The following is a 24,706-nucleotide window of genomic DNA, read 5'->3' as shown; positions in this document are numbered from 1 at the left end:
CCCTTGTTCAGCCAAAGGGCTACAGTTTTCAGGGGAGAAAGGATGTGTTCTTTGTGAAATGGTCAGAGCAACCACACATCTTCCTTCAGCCGAAATGCAACTTAACCCCTCTCTCCATCTGACTTCTGTTCCAAGAATTCTCCTCAAAGCCCTTTGGTAAATACGGCCTTTTTGCATATCCTGGCTTTTTGACAAGACCAATTTTCGAAGAACATTTGCCTGTATGGTCGGAATGGTACTAAATTTCTCAGAATTAACCACTGTGGCCTCCGACTGCAGCTGATTTTACCATACACAAGTTACTGAGCATATAGATGCTGGTTATATCCTGTATGAGGTTAATAAAAATAATCAGTGGAAAAATTAATTTGACAAATGGTTATTTGGTCCATGTAGGCATTTTTTAGTGGTAAAATAATGTCAGACCTCCTATGTGACTGATTCTACACTCCTCCTCCTCAGCCTCTGTCACTGAATTGACTGCTTGAGGAGAAGAACTTAATTTACATTTCCATTTAAAAGCTAAAAATATACACAAGTAAATGTAGATTGGATTTGATTCAATTCTGGAATGGGGGGCATACAGACATTTAATCATTGCAATTTTGAAATCCTAAGGCCTTGACTAGGTTTCTACCTGTTTTTACTAAAAGCATTAGTCATAACAGATCATTTCCCAGAACATTTGATTTATTAAAATGGCCCCAAAGAATTTTGTCATGAGCTCATTCTTTATAAGGATTTCATATTTTCATGAAACATCCTCCAGATACCTATGTAACACTTAACTCAAGCCCCAACTTGCACCTGACTTAAGACTTTAAAGAAGTTCCATTTGGAACCTTAAGGCTGGTTAGTTTTACTTTTGGGTCATTCAGCACCTATTACCTTCAGTGTACTCCCCTTCCCCGCCCAAACATTAACATGTCCCTCTTTCACCCTTGTAATCTACAGCCACAGCTCTAGGACCCCACTGATCTAAATTCTTTCATATATTCATCTCTACCCTATTCATCTCTGCCCTTCTTAACTCCTTCAAGAGTGCCTGCTCTCTTGTGAATAATTCTCTTATGTTTTATATAGACTGCCAGCCTTCTACACTGATAACCCAAGTCCTCTATTTGTCTGAGACACTTTTACCTTCACACCAATGCTTCCTGCTCTCACATTCATGTCATCCTTAGTTATTGCCCCAAATGGAAGCTAATACGTTTAATCTTCATTTCTGTGCTCCCCTCTCTGTACTGTTCATTACTTTCTTCTTCCACTGCTCTTTCCCCCGAATTTCCACTGTGTCTTCTAGATCTCTGGTTACATGACACATGCCTAACCAGTAAATTTCTGTCATTTACCCTTCACTGAGGGTTACACTAAAGCTTATGATATTTCCTTATGGTCCCTGACCCATCTTACCCCTGAAGACACCACTTCTCCTTCAGTTACTTTTAGTAGAGGCAGCTCATCCTTCTGTATCCTACATACTTCAGGGCTATAAGGGGTCTCCTCACTCCCACATGATAATCTCCAGACTACTTTTCCCCCACCGTCATGAGTAAAACCCATTTTTTGGAGACTCATGGCAGTCAAGAGACTCATGGCACTTGGTTTTACCACCTTCTATTCCTTCCCTCCCTGTTTGGTCATGGACCAGCCTCCCAGTCATTCCACCACATATATGAAGACTTTGTCATTTGGATCACAGGCATTCTCTCCACCCTAAGTTCTTCCATCATCCAACACTCTGACCTCATTGTGATTCAACTTCAGGGACTTTTGTCTCTATTCCAGTGTAGTCACCCCACTTCCATGACCAGACTCTGGACATTATTATCATCCTGATCTTCTCAACTTCTGAAGTCATAACAGAAATACTCCACTTTCTGATTGCCTGCTCTGTAGCTCTCCCTTTTATACTCCCACTACTTATCTTTCAGTTCTCTGTTATAATCATCTATAACATTAACATCCACGTTGATGACCTTCCCAACACTATGACCTCATAATTTCTTAACCTCTTCAGCTCCAATAATCTTAACACTTCTAATAATAGTGCTTTTTATATTCTGCCTTCTACTAGTTGTATAAATATTGGTTCTCCCTACTACATTTTCCTCCTTGAGGGCAATGATCCTGTTTTGGTACCATTTTTGTATGGTGCCTTGCATAGTATATGCTCACCAGAAAGGTATTCTAGTATTGTGTACTGATTAAAAGCACAGATTCTGGAGTCAGGGTATAGAGCTATAGAGTTCAAAGCCTAGTTTTGCAATCTACTAGCTGTATGACCATGAGGGGAAGTTAACCAATGTTTCTACGTCTCAGTTTCCATATATATATAAAATGGGGATACTAACGCTTTGTACCTCATGGATTATTGAAGTGATTAATTATACTTAGAAGAATGTGCAGCACATAGCTAATAGAATATTTATTGTTAACAATTGCCTTCATAAAAGGCAAAGAAAAACATATCTTAATAGGAATTAGGTGCAATGCTGAAAGAAAAGAAAGAGCTCCAGGTAATAGGAATAATGATATGGAGACAGTCATTTAAAATAGAAATTGAAAGCAAGTAAATTATTAAGCAAATTTTCATTTCCTTCTATTTGTACTTTCCACCGAAGAGGTGCCAATGTATTGATTATTGCTAGAGACTAATTTATTTAACCATGTGGTATCACTATCATTGCATGATAAAGAAGATCACATAGGACTTCTCTGGTGGTGCAGTGGTTAAGAATCTGGTTTAAGACCACACACTATAAAACTCTTAGAGGAAAACAAAGGAAAAACACTCTTTGACATAGACCACAGCAAGATCTTTTCTGACCCATCTCCTAGAGTAATGGAAATAAAAACAAAAATAAACAAATGGCACTTAATTAAACTTAAAAGCTTTTGCACCACAAAGGAAACCATAAACAAGATGAAAGACAACCCTCAGAATGGGAGGAAATATTTGCAAATGAAACAATGGACAAAGGATTAATCTCCAAAATATACAAGCAGCTCATGGAGCTCAACATCAAAAGATAAACAGTCCAATTAAAAAATGGGCGGGGGCTTCCCTGGTGGCGCAGTGGTTGAGAGTCCACCTGCCGATGCAGGGGACACAGGTTTGTGCCCCGGTCCGGGAAGATCCCACATGCCGTGGAGCGGCTAGGCCCGTGAGCCATGGCCGCTGAGCCTGCGCATCTGGAGCCTGCGCGTCTGGAGCCTGCGCATCCGGAGCCTGTATTCTGCAACGGGAGAGGCCACAACAGTGTGAGGCCCGTGTACCGCAAAAAAAAAAAAAAAAAAAGGCGGGAAAAAAAAAGGGCGGAAGACCTAAATAGACATTTCACCAAGGAAGACATACAGATGGCTAAGAGGCACATGAAAGATGCCCAACATCACTAATTATTAGAGAAATGCAAATCAAAACTACAATGAGGTATCACCTCATGCCTGTTGGCATGGCCATTATGAAAAAATCTACAAACAGTAAATGCTGGAAAGGGTGTGGTGAAAAGGGAACCCTCCTGCACTGCTGGTGGGAATGTAAACTGATACAGCCACTATGGAAAACAGTATGGAGGTTCCTTAAGAAACTAAAAATAGAACTACCATATGACCCAGCAATCCCACTACTGGGCATATAACCTGAGAAAACCATAATTCAAAAAGAGTTATGTACCACAATGTTCCTTGCAGCAATATTTACAATAGCCAGGACATGGAACCATCATAAATGTCCATCGACAGATGAATGGATAAAGATGTGGCACATATATACAATGCAATATTACTCAGCCATAAAAAGAAATGAAACTGAGTTATTTGTAGTGAGGTGGCTAGACCTAGAGTCTGTCACACAGAGTGAAGTAAGTCAGAAAGAGAAAACGCATACCGTATGTTAACACATATATACGGAACCTAAAAAAAAATGGTACTGATGAACCTAGTTGCAGGGCAGGAATAAAGACATAGACATAGAGAATGGACTTGAGGACACGGGGTGGGGGAAGGGTAAGCTGGGACGAATTGAGAGAGTGGCATGGACATATATACACTACCAAATGTAAAATAAATAGCTAGTGGGAAGCAGCCGCATAGCACAGGGAGATCAGCTCGGTGCTTTGCGATGACCTAGAGGGGTGGGATAGGGAGGATGGGAGGGAGGTTCAAGAGAGAAGGGATATGGGGACATATGTATGCATATGGCTGAGTCACTTTGGTGTACAACAGAAACTAACACAGTATTGTAAAGCAATTATACTCCTATAAAGATCTATTAAAAAAAAAAGAATCTGCCTGCCAATTCAGGGGACCCTGGTTTGAGCCCTGGTCCGGGAAGATCCTACATGCCACAGAGCAACTAAGCCCGTGCACCACAACTATTGAGCCTACGCTCTAGAGCCTGCAAGCCACAACTACTGAGCTCGCGTGCTGCAACTACTGAAGCCTGCACACCTAGAGCCCGTGCTCTGTAAGAAGAGAAGCCACCGCAGTGAGAGGCTCGCACACCACAATGAAGAGTGGCCCCCACTCATTGCAACTAGAGAAAGCCCGCGCATAGCAACAAAGACCCAACGCAGCCATAAATAAATACATAAAATATTTTTTTTAAAAAGATCACATGATAATATATATTATTAAAAATTTAGATACAAATATGATATACAACTAAAAATCTAAAACGTTAGGTGGAGTTCGTTATTGCTTATATGATGTGATAAGGGATGCTTTGAAATACGATTTCCCCCAATTTACTGTTCCACAGTTCTTTCAAAGGTCCTGGAATTATCATCAGTTAGAAATTGGGTTTGTTTGTCTAAGTCATGTTGTTTCCAAGTACAACAAATAAAGTTTCCCCTGGGATACTTTAACAAAGTAGCTCCTGCATATCTAACAATTACCTAAATGAGTAGGACATAAGACTTGAGAGTTTAGATGGAAACAGATATAATTTATTTACATGAAGTCCTTGCTGTCTAGGGAGGTAAGCCTGAGTGATGGAAGAGGTGTAGCTGGGGTAAGAGAACTTAGGAACCAAGGATTGCTGAAAATAGAGGGAGAGGGTACTTAAGAGGAACTATTCTATTTTATGCAATCCTATCCAGGCATTTCTCTGTCTGTATTTACACACACACACACACACACACACACACATCCGTGTACACATTCTTTCCAAGTAATTATCAATAATTCGGGGGGCAATCAATGTCCTGGCAGCAAATTATAATATAATAAAAGATTAAAAGTTTAGAAGGAAGAGGACAAGAGGTAAGTAGAAAATATATATCAATGAACAAAAAGCACATGTTTAGACTTACAAAATATTCCTTGATTTTAAAAAAGTATTCCTAGATTTTAAAATGGAGAAAAGGGAGATAATGTACTTTAAAGAGCTCATAGTGAATTTACTCATTTTGTTTTTTTCTGGAAACCAGCATCCGGAGGTACTGTATCTTTGACTCCCTTATAAAAATATAAATTCTTATGCAGTTATGTATGTCTGTGCCTATATGGCAGGAGGTGGGGGTGGGGAGAGACAGACAGACAGATACTTGGGAATTTATTTGAGAGTATGAGAGAGAGGTACTAAAATCCTGTTTTTGTAAGCCAGGTTACAGTAAGGGTTATGATGTTTTCAGGGTTTTGTGAATTCCAAGCATAGCCGAGGTATTTTCCAGACCTAACATATTATACACTTGTTGGCATATCTCACGATCATACTCGTTTTAAAATAACTGTATCACTCTTTAACTTGTTGTGCAATGTGACTGTCAAATATTTTGCTTATAAACCTGACAGTTTTTTTTCTATTTTATATCTGTCTCTACATTTATTATTCTTTACTATTCACTGTGGCACTTCATCTTGTTTTAATAAACAGTTTTTCTAGTTTGTCAAGATACTTTTAAATTTTGTTTGTGTCTTACAATTTGACACTCAACTTGGAATCATATGTATAAGCAACAAAAATGTTTTCAATCCTTTTATCAAGGGCACCAATAAAATGATATCTAAAAAAAGAAAGAAAAACAAAACATTCCCTTTTACCTATTGTTTCTTTTTTTTAAAAAACATCTTTATTGGAGTATAATTGCTTTACAATGGTGTGTTAGTTTCAGCTTGTTTCTGTATATCACTTTATTATTTCCCCTTAGCTGACAGTAAACTATCGGATTTCCCCTTTGGATCATATCCTACAATAGTGACTATAGCTGTATCTTTTTTTTTTTTTTTTTTTTTTTTTTTTTTGCAGTACATGGGCCTCTCACTGTTGTGGCCTCTCCCGTTGCAGAGCACAGGCTCCGGATGCGCAGGCTCAGCGGCCATGGCTCATGGGCCCAGCCTCTCCACGGCATGTGGGATCTTCCCAGACCAGGGCACGAACCCGTGTCCCCTGCATTGGCAGGCGGACTCTCAACCACTGCACCACCAGGGAAGCCCTATAGCTGTATCTTATATCTATCTACACATATACATACATAAGTATATGTATATACATATGTATTTATATTATAGCTTGCCAGTAAGAATAACAAGATTCAAAAGCCTTACTGAAGTCCTGAAACTTGATAAGGAGTATCTCCCAGAAACTTCTATCAAACAACACACTTAATGGTGGAACAGTGGGAGCATTTTGGTAGTAAAGTCAGGAACACGTCAAAAGTGTATATATTATCACTATTAGAACCCTAGACAAAAGAATAAGACCACTGGAAAGAATGAAGAGGTACAATTAATATAAAAGATGAGGTAAAGCTTTGTAGAGAAAATGGTCATTTATCCTGAAAATTCAAGAGCCAACTATTAAAATGAAATAAGAGTTCAACAAGGCAGTCACATGCAAGAGCAATATCAATAGTGATGCAATGTCAATATCATTAACTTCCTTCGGTATCAGCGATAATTATGTTCATTGAAGTATTGTATATAAAAGAGCAGAGTTGAAAACAACCCAAATGTCCATTAGTAGGGGAGTGGTTGAATAAGTTATGAGTGTGTTCACACTATGAAATATTATGCAGTAGTTAAAAATGGATTAGATCTAAATATAAATTTATTAGTATGGAAATAACTCCAATTCCTACTATTGAGTGACAAAAGCAGGCTACAGAATAACTTCATTAATGTGAAAAATAAAACACAGGTTGACTTTGTAGTTTCTATGGGTATACATATGTAAAAATTAATAGAAAAATCCTGAAAGGTTACCTACTGAATGAATAACAATAGTTATCTCTTGGGAGAGGCCTGATATTGTGGGCAATAGTCAAGGGGGACTTTATATCTTGTGTTGTTTTTTAAAGGAGAAAGTATTACTTGTATAGGTAAAAATAAAAACAATTTTAAAGTACAATAGTTTGCCGAATTCACCTAATCAACTTCACTTAAACTTGTTTATCTTTTCATATATAAAAGGGAATTGCTTTCAAGTTTCTTAAACTTTCATTCATTTAACAACTAGTGAAGACTACGCACTATACAGTGGATGACATGGTCTCTGCCCTCCTGGAACCTACAATCAAGTGGGAAAGACAGAAAGACAGATAATAAGCAAATGAGAAAATCATTACACATTATAAGAAAATCATTACAATAATCATCTTATTATTATAAGATAATATGCAAATAAGAAAATCATTACACATTATAAGAGATTTCAACAGAAATGAGCACCAGGTTTTGATTGGAATTAATGCGGTAGGGGGAGAGTTCTTCAAAGAAGAGATTTAAACTGGGATTTGGAGAACCTGTTACGTGTGGTAGTGATGATGGTGATAGGGAGAAAAACAAGGACAAAGGGCCTCACAGAAGAAGCTTCGTGGGTTGGAGAAAATATCTGAAGGTCAGAGTGGTTAGGCATTGGTAGGGCAGGGGTGGCACTGTTAGGTTGGAAAGGTAGGCAGAGGCCAGATGATGCAAGTCCTTTCGGCATGGCAAAGTTTAGATTTTATTTGAAGAACAATGAAAAGTCACTGGGGGGTTTTGAGAAGAAGAGCAATGTGCTCCGACCTCGATTTTTAGAGGATCGCTCCAGCTGCCATGTCGAGAAAGTAGTGACATGGTTATATTTTTGGAGGAAGCATTATGTGAAAACATGAAAGAGAAATGACTTCGGTAGAGGGAACAGCAAGTGCAAAAGCTAGCTCTTTTGGTTTAGAAACAGAAAGAAGACCAGAGTGGCTGAGGCATAGTCATGTGGGAGAGAGGGGTGTGGAATCAGGTCTCATCACACAGGGCTTTGTAGGATATGGCACGAAGCCTGGATTTTATTCTAACTGGGACTGAATTCCATTTTCCACGGGATCACTCTGGCTGCTGGGTGGAAGACAAGACTCTGTAGGGGGGCGAGAATAAGAGGGAGACCCGCTGGGAGGTTACTGCAATAGTCCAGGTGAGACAGGATATTGGCCTGGGCTTGGATGGATGCAGCAAAGGTGGGAAAGGGGATGGATTTCAGAAATGCTTGGAGATTGAATCAATAGGACTTGATCTTTAATGAGATGTGGGGGTGTGAAGAAGAGGGCGGTTTCAAGTATTTTCAAGCTCAAGGCAGGGAAGGGTTTAGTGGGATTGAGGGACTGAAAGGAGCCCAGTGTGGCTGGATCTCAGTGTAGGGGACAGGAGGCATGCAGGGAGGTGAGAGGAGATGAGGTCAGAGTGGTGGGCATGAGCCAGGTGATTCATGGCTGGATGAGGACATGGAAATGAGTCTGAATGTACTCTAAGAGCAGTGGGAAGCTACTGAAGGGTTTTAAACAAGGTGTGGTTTGGTTTTATTCTAAAAAGGCACTTTGGCTTCAGTGTGGGTAGTGAGCTTAGAGGGGGACAAGAGAAGCAGGGAGATGAGTTAGGAAGTTATTGCAGAGGTCTGAGGATGAAGTCTTGGAGATGGTGCTGGGCAGATCTGAGATTCATTTGAAGTAGAACTGATTCGTTTTCTTGAATTAAACTCAAGTATATATTGGAGTCTAAGCCTTATTAAAGTTTTTATTATCTTCTCACTTCATTTATATATTATGTTTTTATTTCCCCTCTCGGTTCTAGAAAAATTTCTTTCTAAAACATGTGAGTTTGCTACTCTGATTAAACCCTTCCTTTCCATGTACTTAATTGCTGGGGAATTGGTGAGTTTGGGGGATTCTGAAGTGCTGCAGACCTCACCCTGTAATACACTTCGCTGAACACAGTCGTAATGATAAAAACGTTAAGAAACATTTTATTCCTCTTAGATTACTGATTTTGCTGTAATAAGCTACAGTACATTAAAATCTAATCTTTTCTTAGGGCAATTAACCTATTAATAGCATATTTAACTTTCAAAACCTGTTCTGTCAGCAAGCAAGTACTTAACATAGTCTGAATTTTCTGCTTTAATAACAGAGGAGTCCTGCCTTTTCTTGCACATCTGGGACAACTGGATGGATGGACGTCTCTGGAGCATTTGGAAATTGTTAGGAAGTTACATAATTACTTAAGGATACCATAAGCGTATCTTTCTACTTCCAACTGCATCAAAATGCAAATCAAAACACACTGCAAACTGGGAAACTTAGAATTAAAGGTTTACCTCCAAGTACTAGGTTAGACACCATTCCTCCTCGGTGGGAGCACTTCTCAGACTGAAGTTGTCCCCTTCAGAAAAGAGATACTGCTAGTAGCGGGGCTATGAATGGATTGGGCCCAGGAGTAAAGACATTCTGTATCCACATCATGAAACCATGAGAAGCAAGGAGTGCAGAAGCATCCCTTAGGCTTGCTGGGGACCTTGAAGGCAGGCTATAGGGGATGGGGAAGCACTGATACATAAAATGGAAGGAGATAATGTATTTGCACAGCAGTAAAGACATAGGCGTAGTATACTGTTGTTGAGAAAGAGGCAAGCAGCCCTTGACATCTGGGACCTGGCCTGGCACTACCAATCAGGCTTTGGTGTTTTCTTGTTGAACATAAATAATTTCACAGAGCATCAACAGTAGAGAAGGTCATTCTGTGCCATGATAGATCAAGACAAAAACAAGACCATTCCATAATCATGTCTGAACCCAGTCAAAATATGAACAGCATCCAAGTCACAAAAATGACCAGACATCTCCCATCCTGGCTAACATGAGTGACTGTTGCTTCTTTACTAATTACAGCTGTAGCTTCAGGTTAGTCTTCCCCACTTACAAATAAGGTTTATTTAGAAATCCAATCACAGAATTACCCCCTACTTTCTGACAGTATCCAAATCCAGAACAAAGCCAGCTAGAGTGACCTACTCAGCTTGGTTTTCCCAGGAATTTCCTGGTTTTAGCACTGAAAGTCCCAAGTTCCAGGAAATCCCTGTCTCAGGCAAACTGGGCTGGCTGGTCAATGGCCTGCTTCCTTAAACCCTCCCCCAAATCATCTGAAGCAAGCCCAAATCCTATAAATCCTTTCTTAAGCCCTCTTATTGAGATACCCCATTGTTTCCCATGGTGTGCATTCTACCTTTGCTGCAGTAAGTAATAAACCCAACTTTTTCAACTACAGGTCTGTTCCTAGGAGCCTTTGCTTGGAGGGCATTGACATCAGTAAGACATAAAGAGGCACAGCATTGTGGAAAGGCTAGGAAGGCCTAGCATGGAAAATGGGATGGAAGGAATGAAGAGACAGCGGCAACCAAGGAAGTGAAGGGGGTCCACATCCCTGAGGGGGGCTAGAGTGTGGTTTTCTGAAAAGGTGGTTTTTAGGGGTGATAAAAGATAAGGTGATAGAACACTCAAAGATTGGTTCAAGATGGCAGAGTAGAAGGACATGTGCTCACTCCCTCTTGCGAGAGCACCGGAATCACAACTAACTGCTGAACAATCAACAAAAGGAAGACACTGGAACTCACCAAAAAAGATACCCCACAGCCAAAGACAAAGGAGAAGCCACAGTGAGAAGGTAGGAGGGGCACAATCACAATAAAATTAAGTCCCATAACTGCTGGGTGGGTGACTCACAAACTGGAGAACAATTATACCACAGAAGTCCACTCACTGGAGTGAAGGTCCTGAGCCCCATGTCAGGCTTCCCAACCTGGGGGTCTGGCAATGGGAGGAGGAATTCCTAGAGAATCAGACTTTGAAGCATAGCGGGATTTGATTGCAAGACTTTTTGACAGGACTGAGGGAAACAGAGACTCCACTCTTGGAGGGCACACACAAAGTAGTGTGCACATCGGGACCCAGGGGAAGGAGCAGTGACCCCATAGGAGTCTGAACCAAACCTACTACAAGTGTGGGAGGGTCTCCTGCAGAGGATGGGGGTGGCTGTGGCTCACCCTGGGGACAAGGACACTGGCAGCAGAAGTTCTGGGGAGTACTCCTTGGCATGAGCCCTCCCAGAGTCCACCATTAGCCCCACCAAAGAACCAGGTAGGCTCCAGTGCTGGGTTGCCTCAGGCCAAACAACCAACAGGGAGGGAACCCAGCCCCACCCATCAGAAGACAAGAGGATTAAAGTTTTGCTGAACTCTGCTCACCAAAGCAACAGTCAGCTCTACCTACCACCAGTCCCTCCCATCAGGAAACTTGCACAAGCCTCTTAGATGCCTCATCCACCAGAGGGCACACAGCAGAAGCAAGAAGAACTACAGTTCTGCAGCCTGTGGAAGGAAAACCACATTCACAGAAAGAGAGACAAAATGAAAAGGCAGAGGACTTTGTACCAGATGAAGGAACAAGATAAAACCCCAGAAAAACAACTAAATGAAGTGGAGATAGGCAACCTTCCAGAAAAAGAATTCAGAATAATGATAGTGAAGATGATCCAGGACCTCAGAAAAAAATGGAGGTAAAGATCGAGAATATGCAAGAAATGTTTAACAAAGACCTAGAAGCATGAAAGAGCAAACAAACAGAGATGAACAATACAATAACTGAAATGAAAACTACACTAGAAGGAATCAATAGCAGAATAACTGAGGCAGAAGAACGGATAAGTGACCTGGAAGACAGAATGGTGGAATTCACTGCCGTGGAACAGAATAAAGAAAAAAGAATGAAAAGAAATGAAGACAGCCCAAGAGACCTCTGGGACAACATTAAACTCAACAACATTTGCATTATAGAAGGAGAAGAGAGAGAGAAAGGATGTGATAAAATATTTGAAGAGATTATAGATGAAAACGTCCCTAACATGGGAAAGGAAATAGCCACCCAAGTCCAGGAAGCGCAGAGAGTCCCAGGCAGGATAAACCCAAGGGGAAACATGCCGAGACACATAGTAATCAAACTGACAAAAATTAAAGACAAAGAAAAATTACTGAAAGCAACAAGGGAAAAATGACAAATAACATACAGGAGAACTCCCATAAGGTTAACAGCTGATTTCTTAGCAGAAGCTCTACAAGCCAGAAGGGTGTGGCATTTTCTATTTAAAGTGATGAAAGGGAAGAACCTACAACCAAGACTACTCTCCCCGGCAAGGATCTCATTCAGATTCGACGGAGAAATCCAAAGGTTTATGGACAAGCAAAAGCTAAGAGAATTCAGCACCACCAAACCAGCTCTACGATAAATGCTAAAGGAACTTCTCTAAGTGGGAAACATAATAGAAGAAAAGGACCTACAAAAACAAACCCATAACAATTAAGGAAATGGTCATAGGAACATACATATCAATAATTACCTTGAACGTGAATGGATTAAATGCTCCAACCAAAAGACACAGGCTTGCTGAATGGATACCAAAACAAGACCCATATATATGCTGTCTACAAGAGACTCACTTCAGACCTAGGGACACATATAGTCTGAAAGTGAGGGGATGGAAAAAGATATTCCATGCAAACGGAAATCAAAAGAAAGCTGGAGTAGCAATTCTCATATCAGACAAAATAGACTTTAACATAAAGACTATTATAAGACACAAGGAAAGACACTACATAATGATCAAGGGATCAATCCAAGAAGAAGATGTAACAATTGTAAATATTTATGCACCCAAGATAGGAGCACCTCAATACATAAGGCAAATGCTAACAGCCAGAAAAGGGGAAATCGACAGTAACACAATAATAGTAGGGAACTTTAACACCCCACTTTCACCAATGGACAGATCATCCAGACATAAAATTAATAAGAAAAAACAAGCTTTAGATGACACAATAGACCAGATAGATTTAATTGCTATTTATAGGATATTCCATCCAAAAAGAGCAGACTACACTTTCTTCTCCAGTGCACACAGAACATTCTCCAGGATAGATCACATCTTGGGTCACAAATCAAGCCTCGGTAAATTTAAGAAAATTGAAATCATATCAAGCATCTTTTCCGACCACAACGCTATGAGATTGGAAATCAATTACAGTGAAAAAAACGTAAAAAATACAAACACATGGAGGGTAAACAATACATTACTAAATAAACAGGAGATCACTGAAGAAATCAAAGAGGAAATCAAAAAATACCTAGAGACAAATGACAATGAAAACATGATGATCCAAAACCTATGGGATGCAGGAAAAGCAGTTCTAAGAGGGAAGTTAATAGCAGCACAACCCTACCTCAAGAAACAAGAAAAGTCTCAAATAAACAATCTAAGCTTACACCTAAAGGAACTAGAGAAAGAAGAACAAACAAAACCCAAAGTTAGTAGAAGGAAAGAAATCATAAAGATCAGAGCAGAAATAAATGAAATAGAAACAAAGAAAACAATAGCAAAGATAAATAAAACTAAAGCTGGTTCTTTGAGAAGATAAACAAAATTGATAAACCTTTAGCCAGACTCATCAAGAAAAAGAGGGAGAGGACTCAAATCAATAAAATTAAAAAAGAAAAAGGAGAAGTTACAATGGACACTGCAGAAATACTAAGCATCATAGGAGACTACTACAAGCAACTCTTTGCCAATAAAATGGACAACCTGGAAGAAATGGACAAATGCTTAGAAAGGTATAACCTTCCAAGACTGAACCAGGAAGAAATAGAAAATATAAACAGACCAATCACAAGTAATGAAATTGAAACTGTGACTAAAACTCTTCCAACAAACAAAAGTCCAGGACCAGATGGCTTCACAGGTGAATTCTATCAAACCTTTAGAGAAGAGCTAACACCCATCCTTCTCAAACTCTTCCAAAAAATTGCAGAGGAAGGAACACTCCTAAACTCATTCTACCATCACCCTGATACCAAAACCAAACAAAGATACTACAAAAAAAGAAAATTACAAACCAATATCACTGATGAACATAGATGTAAAAATCCTCAACAAAATACTAGCAAACAGAATCCAACAGCACACTAGAAGGATCATACACCATGACCAAGTGGGATTTATCCCAGGGATGCAAGGATTCTTCAATATACTCAAATCAATCAATGTGATACACTATATTAACAAATTGAAGAATAAAAACCATATGATCATTTCAATAGATGCAGAAAAAGCTTTTGATGAAATTCAACACCCATTTATGATAAAAACTTTCCAGAAAGTGGGCATAGAGGGAACCTACCTCAACATAATAAAGACCATATGCAACAAACCCACAGCAAACATCATTCTCAATGGTGAAAAACTGAAACCATTTCCTCTAAGATCAGGAAAAAGACAGGGATGTCTACTCTCACCACTATTATTCAACATAGTTTTGGAAGTCCTAGCCACGGCAATCAGAGAAGCCAAAGAAATAAAAGGAATACAAATTGGAAAAGAAGAAGTAAAACTGCCACTGTTTGCAGATGACATGATACTATATATAGAGAATCCTAAAGATGCCACCAGAAAATTACTAGAGCTAATCAATGAACTTGGTAAAGTTGCAGGATACAAAATTAATGCACAGAAATCTCTTGCATTCTTCCTATACACTAACAATGAAAGACCAGAAAGAGAAATTAAGGGAACAATCCCATTCACCATTGCAACAAAAAGAATAAAATACCTAGGAATAAACCTACCTAAGGAGGTAAAAACCTGTACTCAGAAAACTATAAGACACTGATGAAAGAAATCAAAGATGACACAGACAGATGGAGAGATATACCATGTTCTTGGATTGGAAGAATCAATATTGTTAAAATGACTATACTACCCAAAGCAATCTACACATTCAATGCAATCCCTATCAAAGTACCACTGGCATTTTTTACAGAACTAGAACAAAAAACCTTAAAATTTGTATGGAAACACAAAAAAACCCCAATAGCCAAAGCAGTCTTGAGGGAAAAAAACGGAGCTGGAGGAATCAGACTCCCTGACTTCACACTATACTACAAAGCTACAGTAATTAAGACAGTATGGTACTGGCACAAAAACAGAAATGTTGATCAATGGAACAGGATAGAAAGCCCAGGGATAAACCCACACACCTATGGTCAACTAATCTATGATAAAGGAGGCAAGGATATACAATGGAGAAAAGACAGTCTCTTCAATAAGTGGTGCTAGGAAAACTGGACAGCTACAGGTAAAAGAATGAAATTAGAACACTCCTTAACACCATACACAAAAATAAACTCAAAATGGATTAGAGACCTAAATGTAAGACTAGACATTTTAAAACTCTTAGAAGAAAACATAGGAAGAACACTCTTTGACATAAATCACAGCAAGATCTTTTTTGATCCACCTCCTAGAGTAATGGAAATAAAAACAGAAATAAACAAATCGGACCTAATGAAACTTAAGAGGTTTTGCAAAGCAAAGGAAACTACAAACAAGACAAAAAAGACAACCCTCAGAATGTGAGAAAATATTTGCAAACGAATCAATGGACAAAGGATTAATCTCCAAAATATATAAACAGCTCATGCAGCTCAATATTAAAAAAACAAACAACCCAATCCAAAAATGGGCAGAAGACCTAAATAGACATTTCTCAAAAGAAGACATACAGTTGTCCAAGAAGCACATGAAAAGTTGCTCAACATCACTAATTATTAGAGAACTGCAAATCAAAACTACAATGAGGTATCACTTCACACCAGTTAGAATGGCCATCATCAGAAAATCTACAAACAAGAAATGCTGGAGAGGGTGTGGAGAAACGGGAACCCTCTTGCACTGTTGGTGGGAATGTAAATTGATACAGCCACTATGGAGAACAGTATGGAGATTCCTTAAAAATCTAAAAATAGAATTACCATATGACCCAGCAATCCCACTCCTGGGCATATACCCTGAGAAAGCCATAATTCAAAAAGAGTCATGTACCACAATGTTCATTGCTGCTCTATTTACAATAGCCAGGTAATGGAAGCAACCTAAATGCCCACTGACAGACGAATGGGTAAAGAAGATGTGGTACATATATACAATGGAATATTACTCAGCCATAAAAAGGAATGAAATTGGGTCATTTGTAGAGATGTGGATGGATCTAGAGACTCTCATACAGAGTGAAGTCAGTCAGAAAGAGAAAAACAAATATCATATATTAACGCAGGTATGTGGAACCTAGAAAAACGGTACAGATGAACTGGTTTGTAGGGCAGAAATAGAGACACAGATGTAGAGAACTAACGTATGGACACCAAGGGGGGAATTTGGTGGGGGGGTGGTGGTGGGATGAATTGGGAGATTGGGATTGACATATATACACTAATATGTATAAAATAGATAACTAATTTAAAAAAAGATAATGTGATAGATGGTAAAGCCTTGAGCTTTTGTAGGATGAGGAGGACGAGTTGTTGCCCTACCCTCTGTGCCTAAACAAAACCCTAATGAAAGACAGCAAAAACAAACACAATTTTGGCTTATGTTATAAAATAATGACTCAATCTTTAATGGTCTAGGGGCTGATCATAGAGTTTTCATATCCACACTCCCTTCCCTATGTTTGTCAACTGAATCATATAATAGTTGCTATATAAGAGAAATTTCTGGGAAGGAAGAACTCCAGTGACACACTAGTTGACAGGTTTTATAACGGCAAAACACTAAACTTACAATTTTAATTCTTTGGGGTTGAGATCGTTCAATGTTAAAGATCAACATTCATTAAATAAAGACCCTAAAACCGTGCCTGACATATATTAAATGGCAATAAATATTAACTATTACAATTACTATGATTATGCTATCTTTTCAAACGTGCTTATTTTAAAACGGGCAATGCCGTAGTATTAAAAAATGTTTTTGATCACATATCCTTGATTATATTGGAAGTATATATTCAATGATAAATGTAACTGCTTTGTTTCTTAAATTCTGCTCAGAGACATATACTCAAATGACTGTGCATGCCTTTTGGAGAGATTTACTGTTTTGGTCAGACTTTTAAATTCAATGGCTGGGCACCTACTTTCCAGTAGTTGGCCCTTACTGCATGATGCAAAGCAAGTTTGCAAAACATGACTACTATTTAGTTTGATGCTGTTTATACTTTTAAAAAAGCAGAAGATTTATAAAACAGAAACAGACTCACAGACAGAAAACAAACTTATGTTTACCAAAGGAGAAAGGTGGGGAGGAATAATAAATCAGGAATTTTGGGGTAACATATACACACTACTATATATAAAATAAACAACAAGGACCTACTGCATAGCACAGGGAACTATACTCAATATTTTATAATAACCTATATGGGAAAATAATCTGAAAAAGAACATATATATATATATATATATATATATATATATATATATATATATATATATATATATAACTGAATCACTTTGCTGTACACCTGAGAGTAACACAACATTGTAAATCAACTATACTTCAATTTAAAAAAAAGAAAGAAAATTATCCTAAAGAAAGCAGGGGAGTGAACAGCAGAATGTGGCTATGCATGTTAAAGGAAACCTAGAATACTCAGAATCTCTAAGTTGAAACATAGAGCAAGTAGGTTCCTTAGAAAAGGTTTAATTTCTATTTTTCAACAGAAAGCCACCTCATTTTATTTCTACAAAAATAAAAGTCACTCGTAAAATTATAGGAACATGCAGAGAATGTTTATGAAGTGCTCTTAACTTCAAAAGAAAAAAATGTGAATGCCTGGGTTCTCGAAATGTCCAGGATATGTTAAAAAAGGTAGCAAGTAGAGTTTTGTACATTTACAATAATTTTGTACTGTTAAAGACGATGTTACCTAGTTTTTGATACCCAGAGAAACAAGCAGCTTGTTTTTCAAAGATTAGTACTAAATTGCCATACTGTAGGTACACAACCTGGATGTTCCACTCTACTACTCTTAACACAAGTTTGTATTTTTCTTACAGTTCTGAAATCTGGTTGACTTAATTTACATTAATCTTCTCAGAGGCCAAACTTGGTGGTGAGAATACCAATTATCCTGGTATTGTGTTCGACCAGATCTTACCCTGTTTGAAATTACCATTTTTCTCCTTTGGCCAAGTCTGGGGTCAAAAAAACCTTTACCCACCTACAGTATAGAAAACTTGTTTCAGAAGTCTACTTCTTCACTGGTTTAAAACCATTTATTTGGAAAGTGGCATTTTTTACAAAATGAAAACAGTAATTCTAAGAAGTAAATTCCTTCACAAAATTAATAAATTAGATAATTATATTTACTTAAGAAGTCATAAGTAAACATTTTTAAGGGAAATCTTTACTTTTGGTGTGAATTACAGAGGTATCCAATTTCAGCCTTACCATTTTCAATGTATAATGTTTCTTACAGAGTAGTTTTATAAATATTAGTCCCACAGACATTAAAATCTCACATGCATACAGCAGAGAGTTGAATTCTCATTTCTGTAAACATTTTTTCACACTTACAATATGCTACTGTTTAATCATAATAATGAATCCGTTTTGCAGTTACTGCACACTTGAATACATACAACCCTGAATCAAACTGAAAAGTACAAATTAAGAATGAAATTAAAATATTTATATTTTCTTGAACGTTTACAGGTAAAGGCACATTTATTAAAAAGCAATTATGTAATACACACTGAGAAAACTAGTAGAGCTAAGAACATCATGAAAGAAAACAGGAACCACTTCATGAATTGCTTTTGACCTTGGAACAAATTAATTGCCAATATTAAATAATAGTAAAGTAATTCAGAGTAGTGCCAGGCAAGAAAATTTAAAATACACTTGTTTTACAACCTCATTGACAGACCCTAGAGTCACTGTAGATGGAAATACCATGTTAAGATAAACAAAGACATTAACCCTCTTTGGGAATCAGTTCTTACTTACCGAAATTTGCCATCTGTATCGTCTGGTTGCCAGTCTCTGGAACATTGTAAATCACAACAGCATCAGCATTTTTTCTGCCTGCTGCTTGAATTTTTTCTGAAAATGTACAATTACCTCTTTCTATCAGTGCAATCCAGGGCTTCTTAGTATTAGTAAACTCAGTGTTGTAGTCACAAGCTTGGTAGTTACTGTTCTTAGGGATGCCCACCACCCCCATAGCATTAGCCACCGGTGAGGCTAATCCATAAACACCACATTCACATGTCTCTGTTGAAGTGTAGTTGCTGGTTTCATTGTAATAAGCCACAGTCACATGGGCATTCATTGAAAAAGGCGCTGTGATTTTAAATAAAAAGGTAAAAATTACCAGCAGCTGAAAACAACTGGACTTATTCTCCTGGTTCATTGCTCATTCATTTGAGCATAAAATTTAAGATGTCTGCTGATATTTCCAACTATCAGTCACCATTTGTCCACTCAGGTCCCCACTAAGCAGAAGTTTGAAATTTCAGCTGCAAGTAGGTAACTGATCTCACCTCTAGCAACGTAAGCTCTGAATACATCAGCTCTATTTCACTTTACTTAGCTACATTCCGTTTTGCCTGCCCCTCCTCCAACTGTACACACATGTAACCCTTAACCAGGACTACCTTAGCAATAAATAACACCATCAACTTTATTATACATGTCAACTTATCAGGACTGGATGACTTCCTTCACTGACATTTTTTTCTTCTTACTGTTCCAGCTAATGAACTTTCATAAACATGGAGTGGATTGGAATGAGGAACTGGACTCTTGGGATTACCATGTGACAAAATGAAAGTCACCTCTCTCAGATCATCTAAAACACCAAACTGGTTTTCCAAGCCCTGCTGAAATAATGCTATCAACCAGTTCAGCCAGAAGTAAGTTAAGATCCATCATTTTAATTGCTACGGCATTGGTAGAATTGATTTCACAGCCTTTTTTTCTCTTATTTCTTTGTGGAATTTTTCTTAACAGGCTCCCCAAGGAACATCTTCTGCTACCTTTGTTTATTCATTGAAAAGGAAACATATTCCAGTCCCTAGAGATCCTTTCAAGTACAAGGCCTTGCCCATGGTGGGCACTCAAATATCTGTTGATGAATTCCATTAATTTTTATGTCCCATGTGTTATACTCTAACAAAAGACTGTTCAAGGTTTATCTTTTAACATGTAAAATTTTTAATTCTAGTTCTTTCAAATGTGTAGACAGCTTTAGTTATTTCATCGCTTCCTTTACTGTAAGCTCTGTTTTGGGTTTTTTTTGCATTCTTTTTTAATATATTCTTTTTTTAACATGTGTATTGGAGTATAATTGCTTTACAATGGTGTGTTAGATTCTGCTTTAGAACAAAGTGAATCAGGGGCTAGTGAAGGAGTAGATGAATGGACAAAAAGACAAACAGAGATATCAGGAATCTGACTGGGCCAAGAGTCAGCAAACTACACAAATAGGCAACAGGCTGTCAGAGAAGCAGAAAGACACCAGGTCAAAAGGAAGGCAGACACAATGGTAGCCTGAAGTCCAAGGAAAATAGTCTGAAATAAGGAATACCACTAGAGTCAAGGGGACAGGACAACAGAAAATAGGAAACATTGTTGAAGGACATGATCAATAAAGCTATTTTACCCCACACACACTTCTTGTCCGTTCTTGGGCATCTGAGGTATTAGCGTTGGAGTGAACCCTGAAAGTGGGAACCAACAGTTAACAGCAGAGGAGAGTTCATGGAATCTGCAGTAGAACCTGATGGATAAATCTCAGCAGATGCACAATAGAAATATGAATCTTTTTATCCGGTTACAGTTGCTGATGACTCATATCTCCCTCACAGTGCCTGGTATTAGTAACAACTTACACACAGTAATCACAATAATTATTCATGAAAAGCTTAAAGGTCTTGTGTATTAGCTTATGGTCTATTTCAGAGTAAACGCAAACAGTTTATTATTTTGCTATTAGCACTATCAACGACGTTTAAACTCATAATAAAGACTGTATTCACTAGATAAAGAAAACTATCAAACTGAAAACAGAAGTGTTATTGTCAAAATAATTAGCCTGCTAATTGCTAATAGACATCTGTGATAAATTCAACATCAGCATTCAACAGGCAATTCACTAGTAAAGTTGTAGAAATTTGAGTTAACCTTCTCTACCAGTTATTAAATTGCTTCTAAAGCAACATCATTATATGCTTTTAAAATGGCAACTTTCCATAACACTTTGTGGCAGTGCTGGTGAACTTCACTAAACTATTTTAAATTGCTCTGAAGGTTGAAGTGCATGACTTTGTATGGTAACCAGCATTATATACCTTGTATGTAAGTGCTTTTATGTTTCCTTGTATGGCTTTCACAGAGTCATAACTTACAAAGATAATTTTAGATTGTTTTTAAAATTTTACAGTTAAGTAAAATTAGTCCTAGAACGATAAATACCCATCAGTGCAATTTTCCAGTTAAGTCTTAAGGTAATTTGCTAGGGAGGGGGGGTGAGTGGTCTAGTACTTATTCAGTGTTTTTAAAATTTTGACTGTGGAATACCTACATTAGACTCACTTGGAAGTTTATTAAAAGTGAAGATTCCTGGGTCCTACTACCAGTCAGCCTGAATCAAAATTGGAGGAATATATATAGGAATTCACATTTTAAATAACTCTCCAGGTGATTCTTACACACTTTACAATTTAAGAACTTTAGATCGTACAAGTTGTACATGATGAATAGTACGGGATCTAGTTGTAGTTTTTTTTTTTTAATTTATTTATTTTTGGCTGCACGTGGGCTTTCTCTAGTTGTGGTGAGTGGGGGCTACTCTTTATTGTGATGTGCGAGCTTCTCATTGTGGTAGCTTCTCTTGTTGCGGAGCGCAGGCTCTAGGCACTCAGGCTTCAGTAGTTGTGGCGTGTGGGCTCAGTAGTTGTGGCTCACGGACTCTAGAGCGCAGGCTCAGTAGTTGTGGCACACGGGCTTAGTTGCTCCGCAGCATGTGGGATCTTCCCGGATCAGGGATCGAACCCGTGTCCCCTGCATTGGCAGGCGGGTTTTCTTAACCACTGCACCACCAGGGAAGTCCTAGTTGTAGTTTTGACAGATTAGCTGCTGTCATTTTATTTCAACCTCATCGTGCTTCAACTTCCAATCTATAAAGGTCTGATGTTTTATTTGTACTTTAGGTGGTTCTCTGAACTTTTCTGAAGTTATCTTAAAAACCAAAAGGTTGGGCTTCCCTGGTGGCGCAGTGGTTGAGAGTCCGCCTGCCGATGCAGGGCACACGGGTTCGTGCCCCGGTCCGGGAAGATCCCACATGCCGCGGAGCGGCTGGGCCCGTGAGCCATGGCTGCTGAGCCTGCGCGTCCGGAGCCTGTGCTCCGCAATGGGAGAGGCCACAACAGTGAGAGGCCCGTGTACCGCAAAACAAACAAAACAAAACAAAACAAAACAAAAAACCCCCAAAAGGTTGTGCAAATGCTGACACTGCAACAGCTAGTGTTATGTCCTCAGGAAAATAATAACCTCTCCTGGACTTTTTCTTCTTTTACACAATGAAAGAGATTGGTTTAAAATTTATCTATCAAGTCTTTTCCAGATCTGCCATGCTAGAACTCTATGAAAATGAAAGTTATTTCAAAACTATCAATTTTTAATTTTTCCTTATCAGAACAATTGAAGAGGAAGCTGCATCGAGAGCAGATGAAACTATAGCACCTAGATAGGAGGTAAGTTCAAAGTACTGGGTGAAGCTTGATCTCTAATAAAACTAACAAGTGCTTGAAACAGGACTATATACCAGTGGTTTTCAAACTTGTCTGCACATTAGAATCATCTGGGGGAGATGTTGACTCTCTTGACGCCCAGGCTACACTCCAATCAGAAACCTGGGGTGGGGGTGGCACGTAGGCATAGTAATTTTTTAAAATTAACTAACTAATTTATTTATTTATTTATTTATTTTTGGCTGCGTTGGGTCTTCATTGCTGCACGTGGGCTTTCTTTTTTTAGTTGTGGTGAACGGGGTCTACTCTTCATTGCCCTGCGCAGGCCTCTCACTGTGGTGGCCTCTCTTGTCGCGGAGCACCAGCTCTAGGTGTGTGGGCTCTAGAGCACAGGCTTAGTAGTTGTGGTGCACGGGCCTAGCTGCTCTGCAGCATGTGGGATCTTCCTGAACCAGGGCTCAAACCCGTGTCCCCTGCATTGGCAGGCGGATTCCTAACCACTGCGCCACCAGGGAAGCCTAGGCACAGTCATTTTTAAAACTCCCCAGGTGATACTAATATGAAGCTAAGTTTGAGAACCACTGTTATGTTTCAAACATTTAAAACTACTGGACTTTTTCAACTACTTGTACCTTAATAAATATTAAGTATCTTAGCAAAGGTACACAATATTAATTAAGGCATAGAGAAGTGAATCACTCATCTCTTAAGCAAGGAACATTTCAATTTTTTCCATATGATTGAATAACAGCTATGGCAAACCTACCATTTAAAGATGACGAGGACTTCCCTGGTGGCGCAGTGGTTAAGAATCCGCCTGCCAATGCAGGGAACACGAGTTTGAGCCCTGGTCTGGGAAGATCCCACGTGCCGCGGAGCAGCTAAACCCGGGCACCACAACTACTGAGCCTGCGCTCTAGAGCCCGTGAGCCAAAACTACTGAGCCTGCGCTCTAGAGCCCTTGAGCCAAAACTACTGAGCCTGAGCTCTAGAGCCTGCGTGCCACAACTACTGAAGCCCGTGTGCCTAGAGCCCGTGCTCTGCAACAAGAGAAGCGGCCACAATAAGGAGCCCGCGCACCGCAACGAAGAGTAGCCCCTGCTCGCTGCAACTAGAGGAAGCCCGCACGTGCAGCAACGAAGACCCAACGCAGCCAAAATTAATTAATTAATTAATTAAAAATAAATAAAAAATAAAGATGAGGAAGTACAGGGCTGTGTTTCTAATAGAATACAGGTACCCCTTGATTATTCATAGCAACTTCCAATTCTGCCTTGGGTGACTCTGACTTGGTGTATGTTCAAAAGAAATTACTTTTAGTATTAGCCCAAGCCAAATAAAAGAAATAGTTACAAGGCCATATCCAGCTACAAAGGAAGCAAGGAAAAGTATTCTTTATTCTAGGTAGCCATGTGCTTAGCTAAACATAGAGAGAAGAACTATTACTATAGAATAGGTATTAGGGTACAGCTAGCAGTCTCTGCTAACCTTCTTATAATCCATTCTCCTTCCAGGAGACAGTGACCACTCTAAAACATGAATCGAATCAAGCCATATCACTGGCCACAAACCACTTAATGGCTTCCTAGTGCTCTGAAGATACATACTAAAATCCTTACCATGGACTATAAAGCTCTGTGTAATTTGCAAGAGCCTTTGCTTCTCTGTTTGTCTCGTCTTGTATCCTACTTTCCACACTCCAGCCATATCAGTTCTCATTCAAGTTCTCAAGCACACGTTGGGCTGCAAGGCTTTTTCACCTCAAGTTCACTTCCTCAGGAAAAACTTTCCCAATGCACCCTGCCAGCTTCCTTTGTGAAATT

General features: G+C 38.9%; 1 protein-coding gene across 1 annotated transcript in view; it reads right to left on the bottom strand.

The window, feature by feature from the left end:
* Positions 1 to 19,543, bottom strand: part of RNF128 (ring finger protein 128) — a gene marked incomplete at its 5' end in the record, with an annotated part of 97,026 nt that extends 77,483 nt beyond the window's left edge. The window contains one exon of the mRNA XM_082610545.1: positions 19,138 to 19,543. Within this exon, the coding sequence (XP_082466671.1) occupies positions 19,138 to 19,543 (406 nt within the window). The remainder of the gene's footprint in view (positions 1 to 19,137) is intronic.
* Positions 19,544 to 24,706: the final 5,163 nt, after the last annotated feature.

The sequence above is a fragment of the Mesoplodon mirus genome (genome assembly GCF_964341445.2).
Source record: "Mesoplodon mirus genome assembly, chromosome: X".
Lineage (NCBI taxonomy): Eukaryota > Metazoa > Chordata > Mammalia > Artiodactyla > Ziphiidae > Mesoplodon > Mesoplodon mirus.
This window is presented reverse-complemented; position numbering and strand designations above follow the sequence as displayed.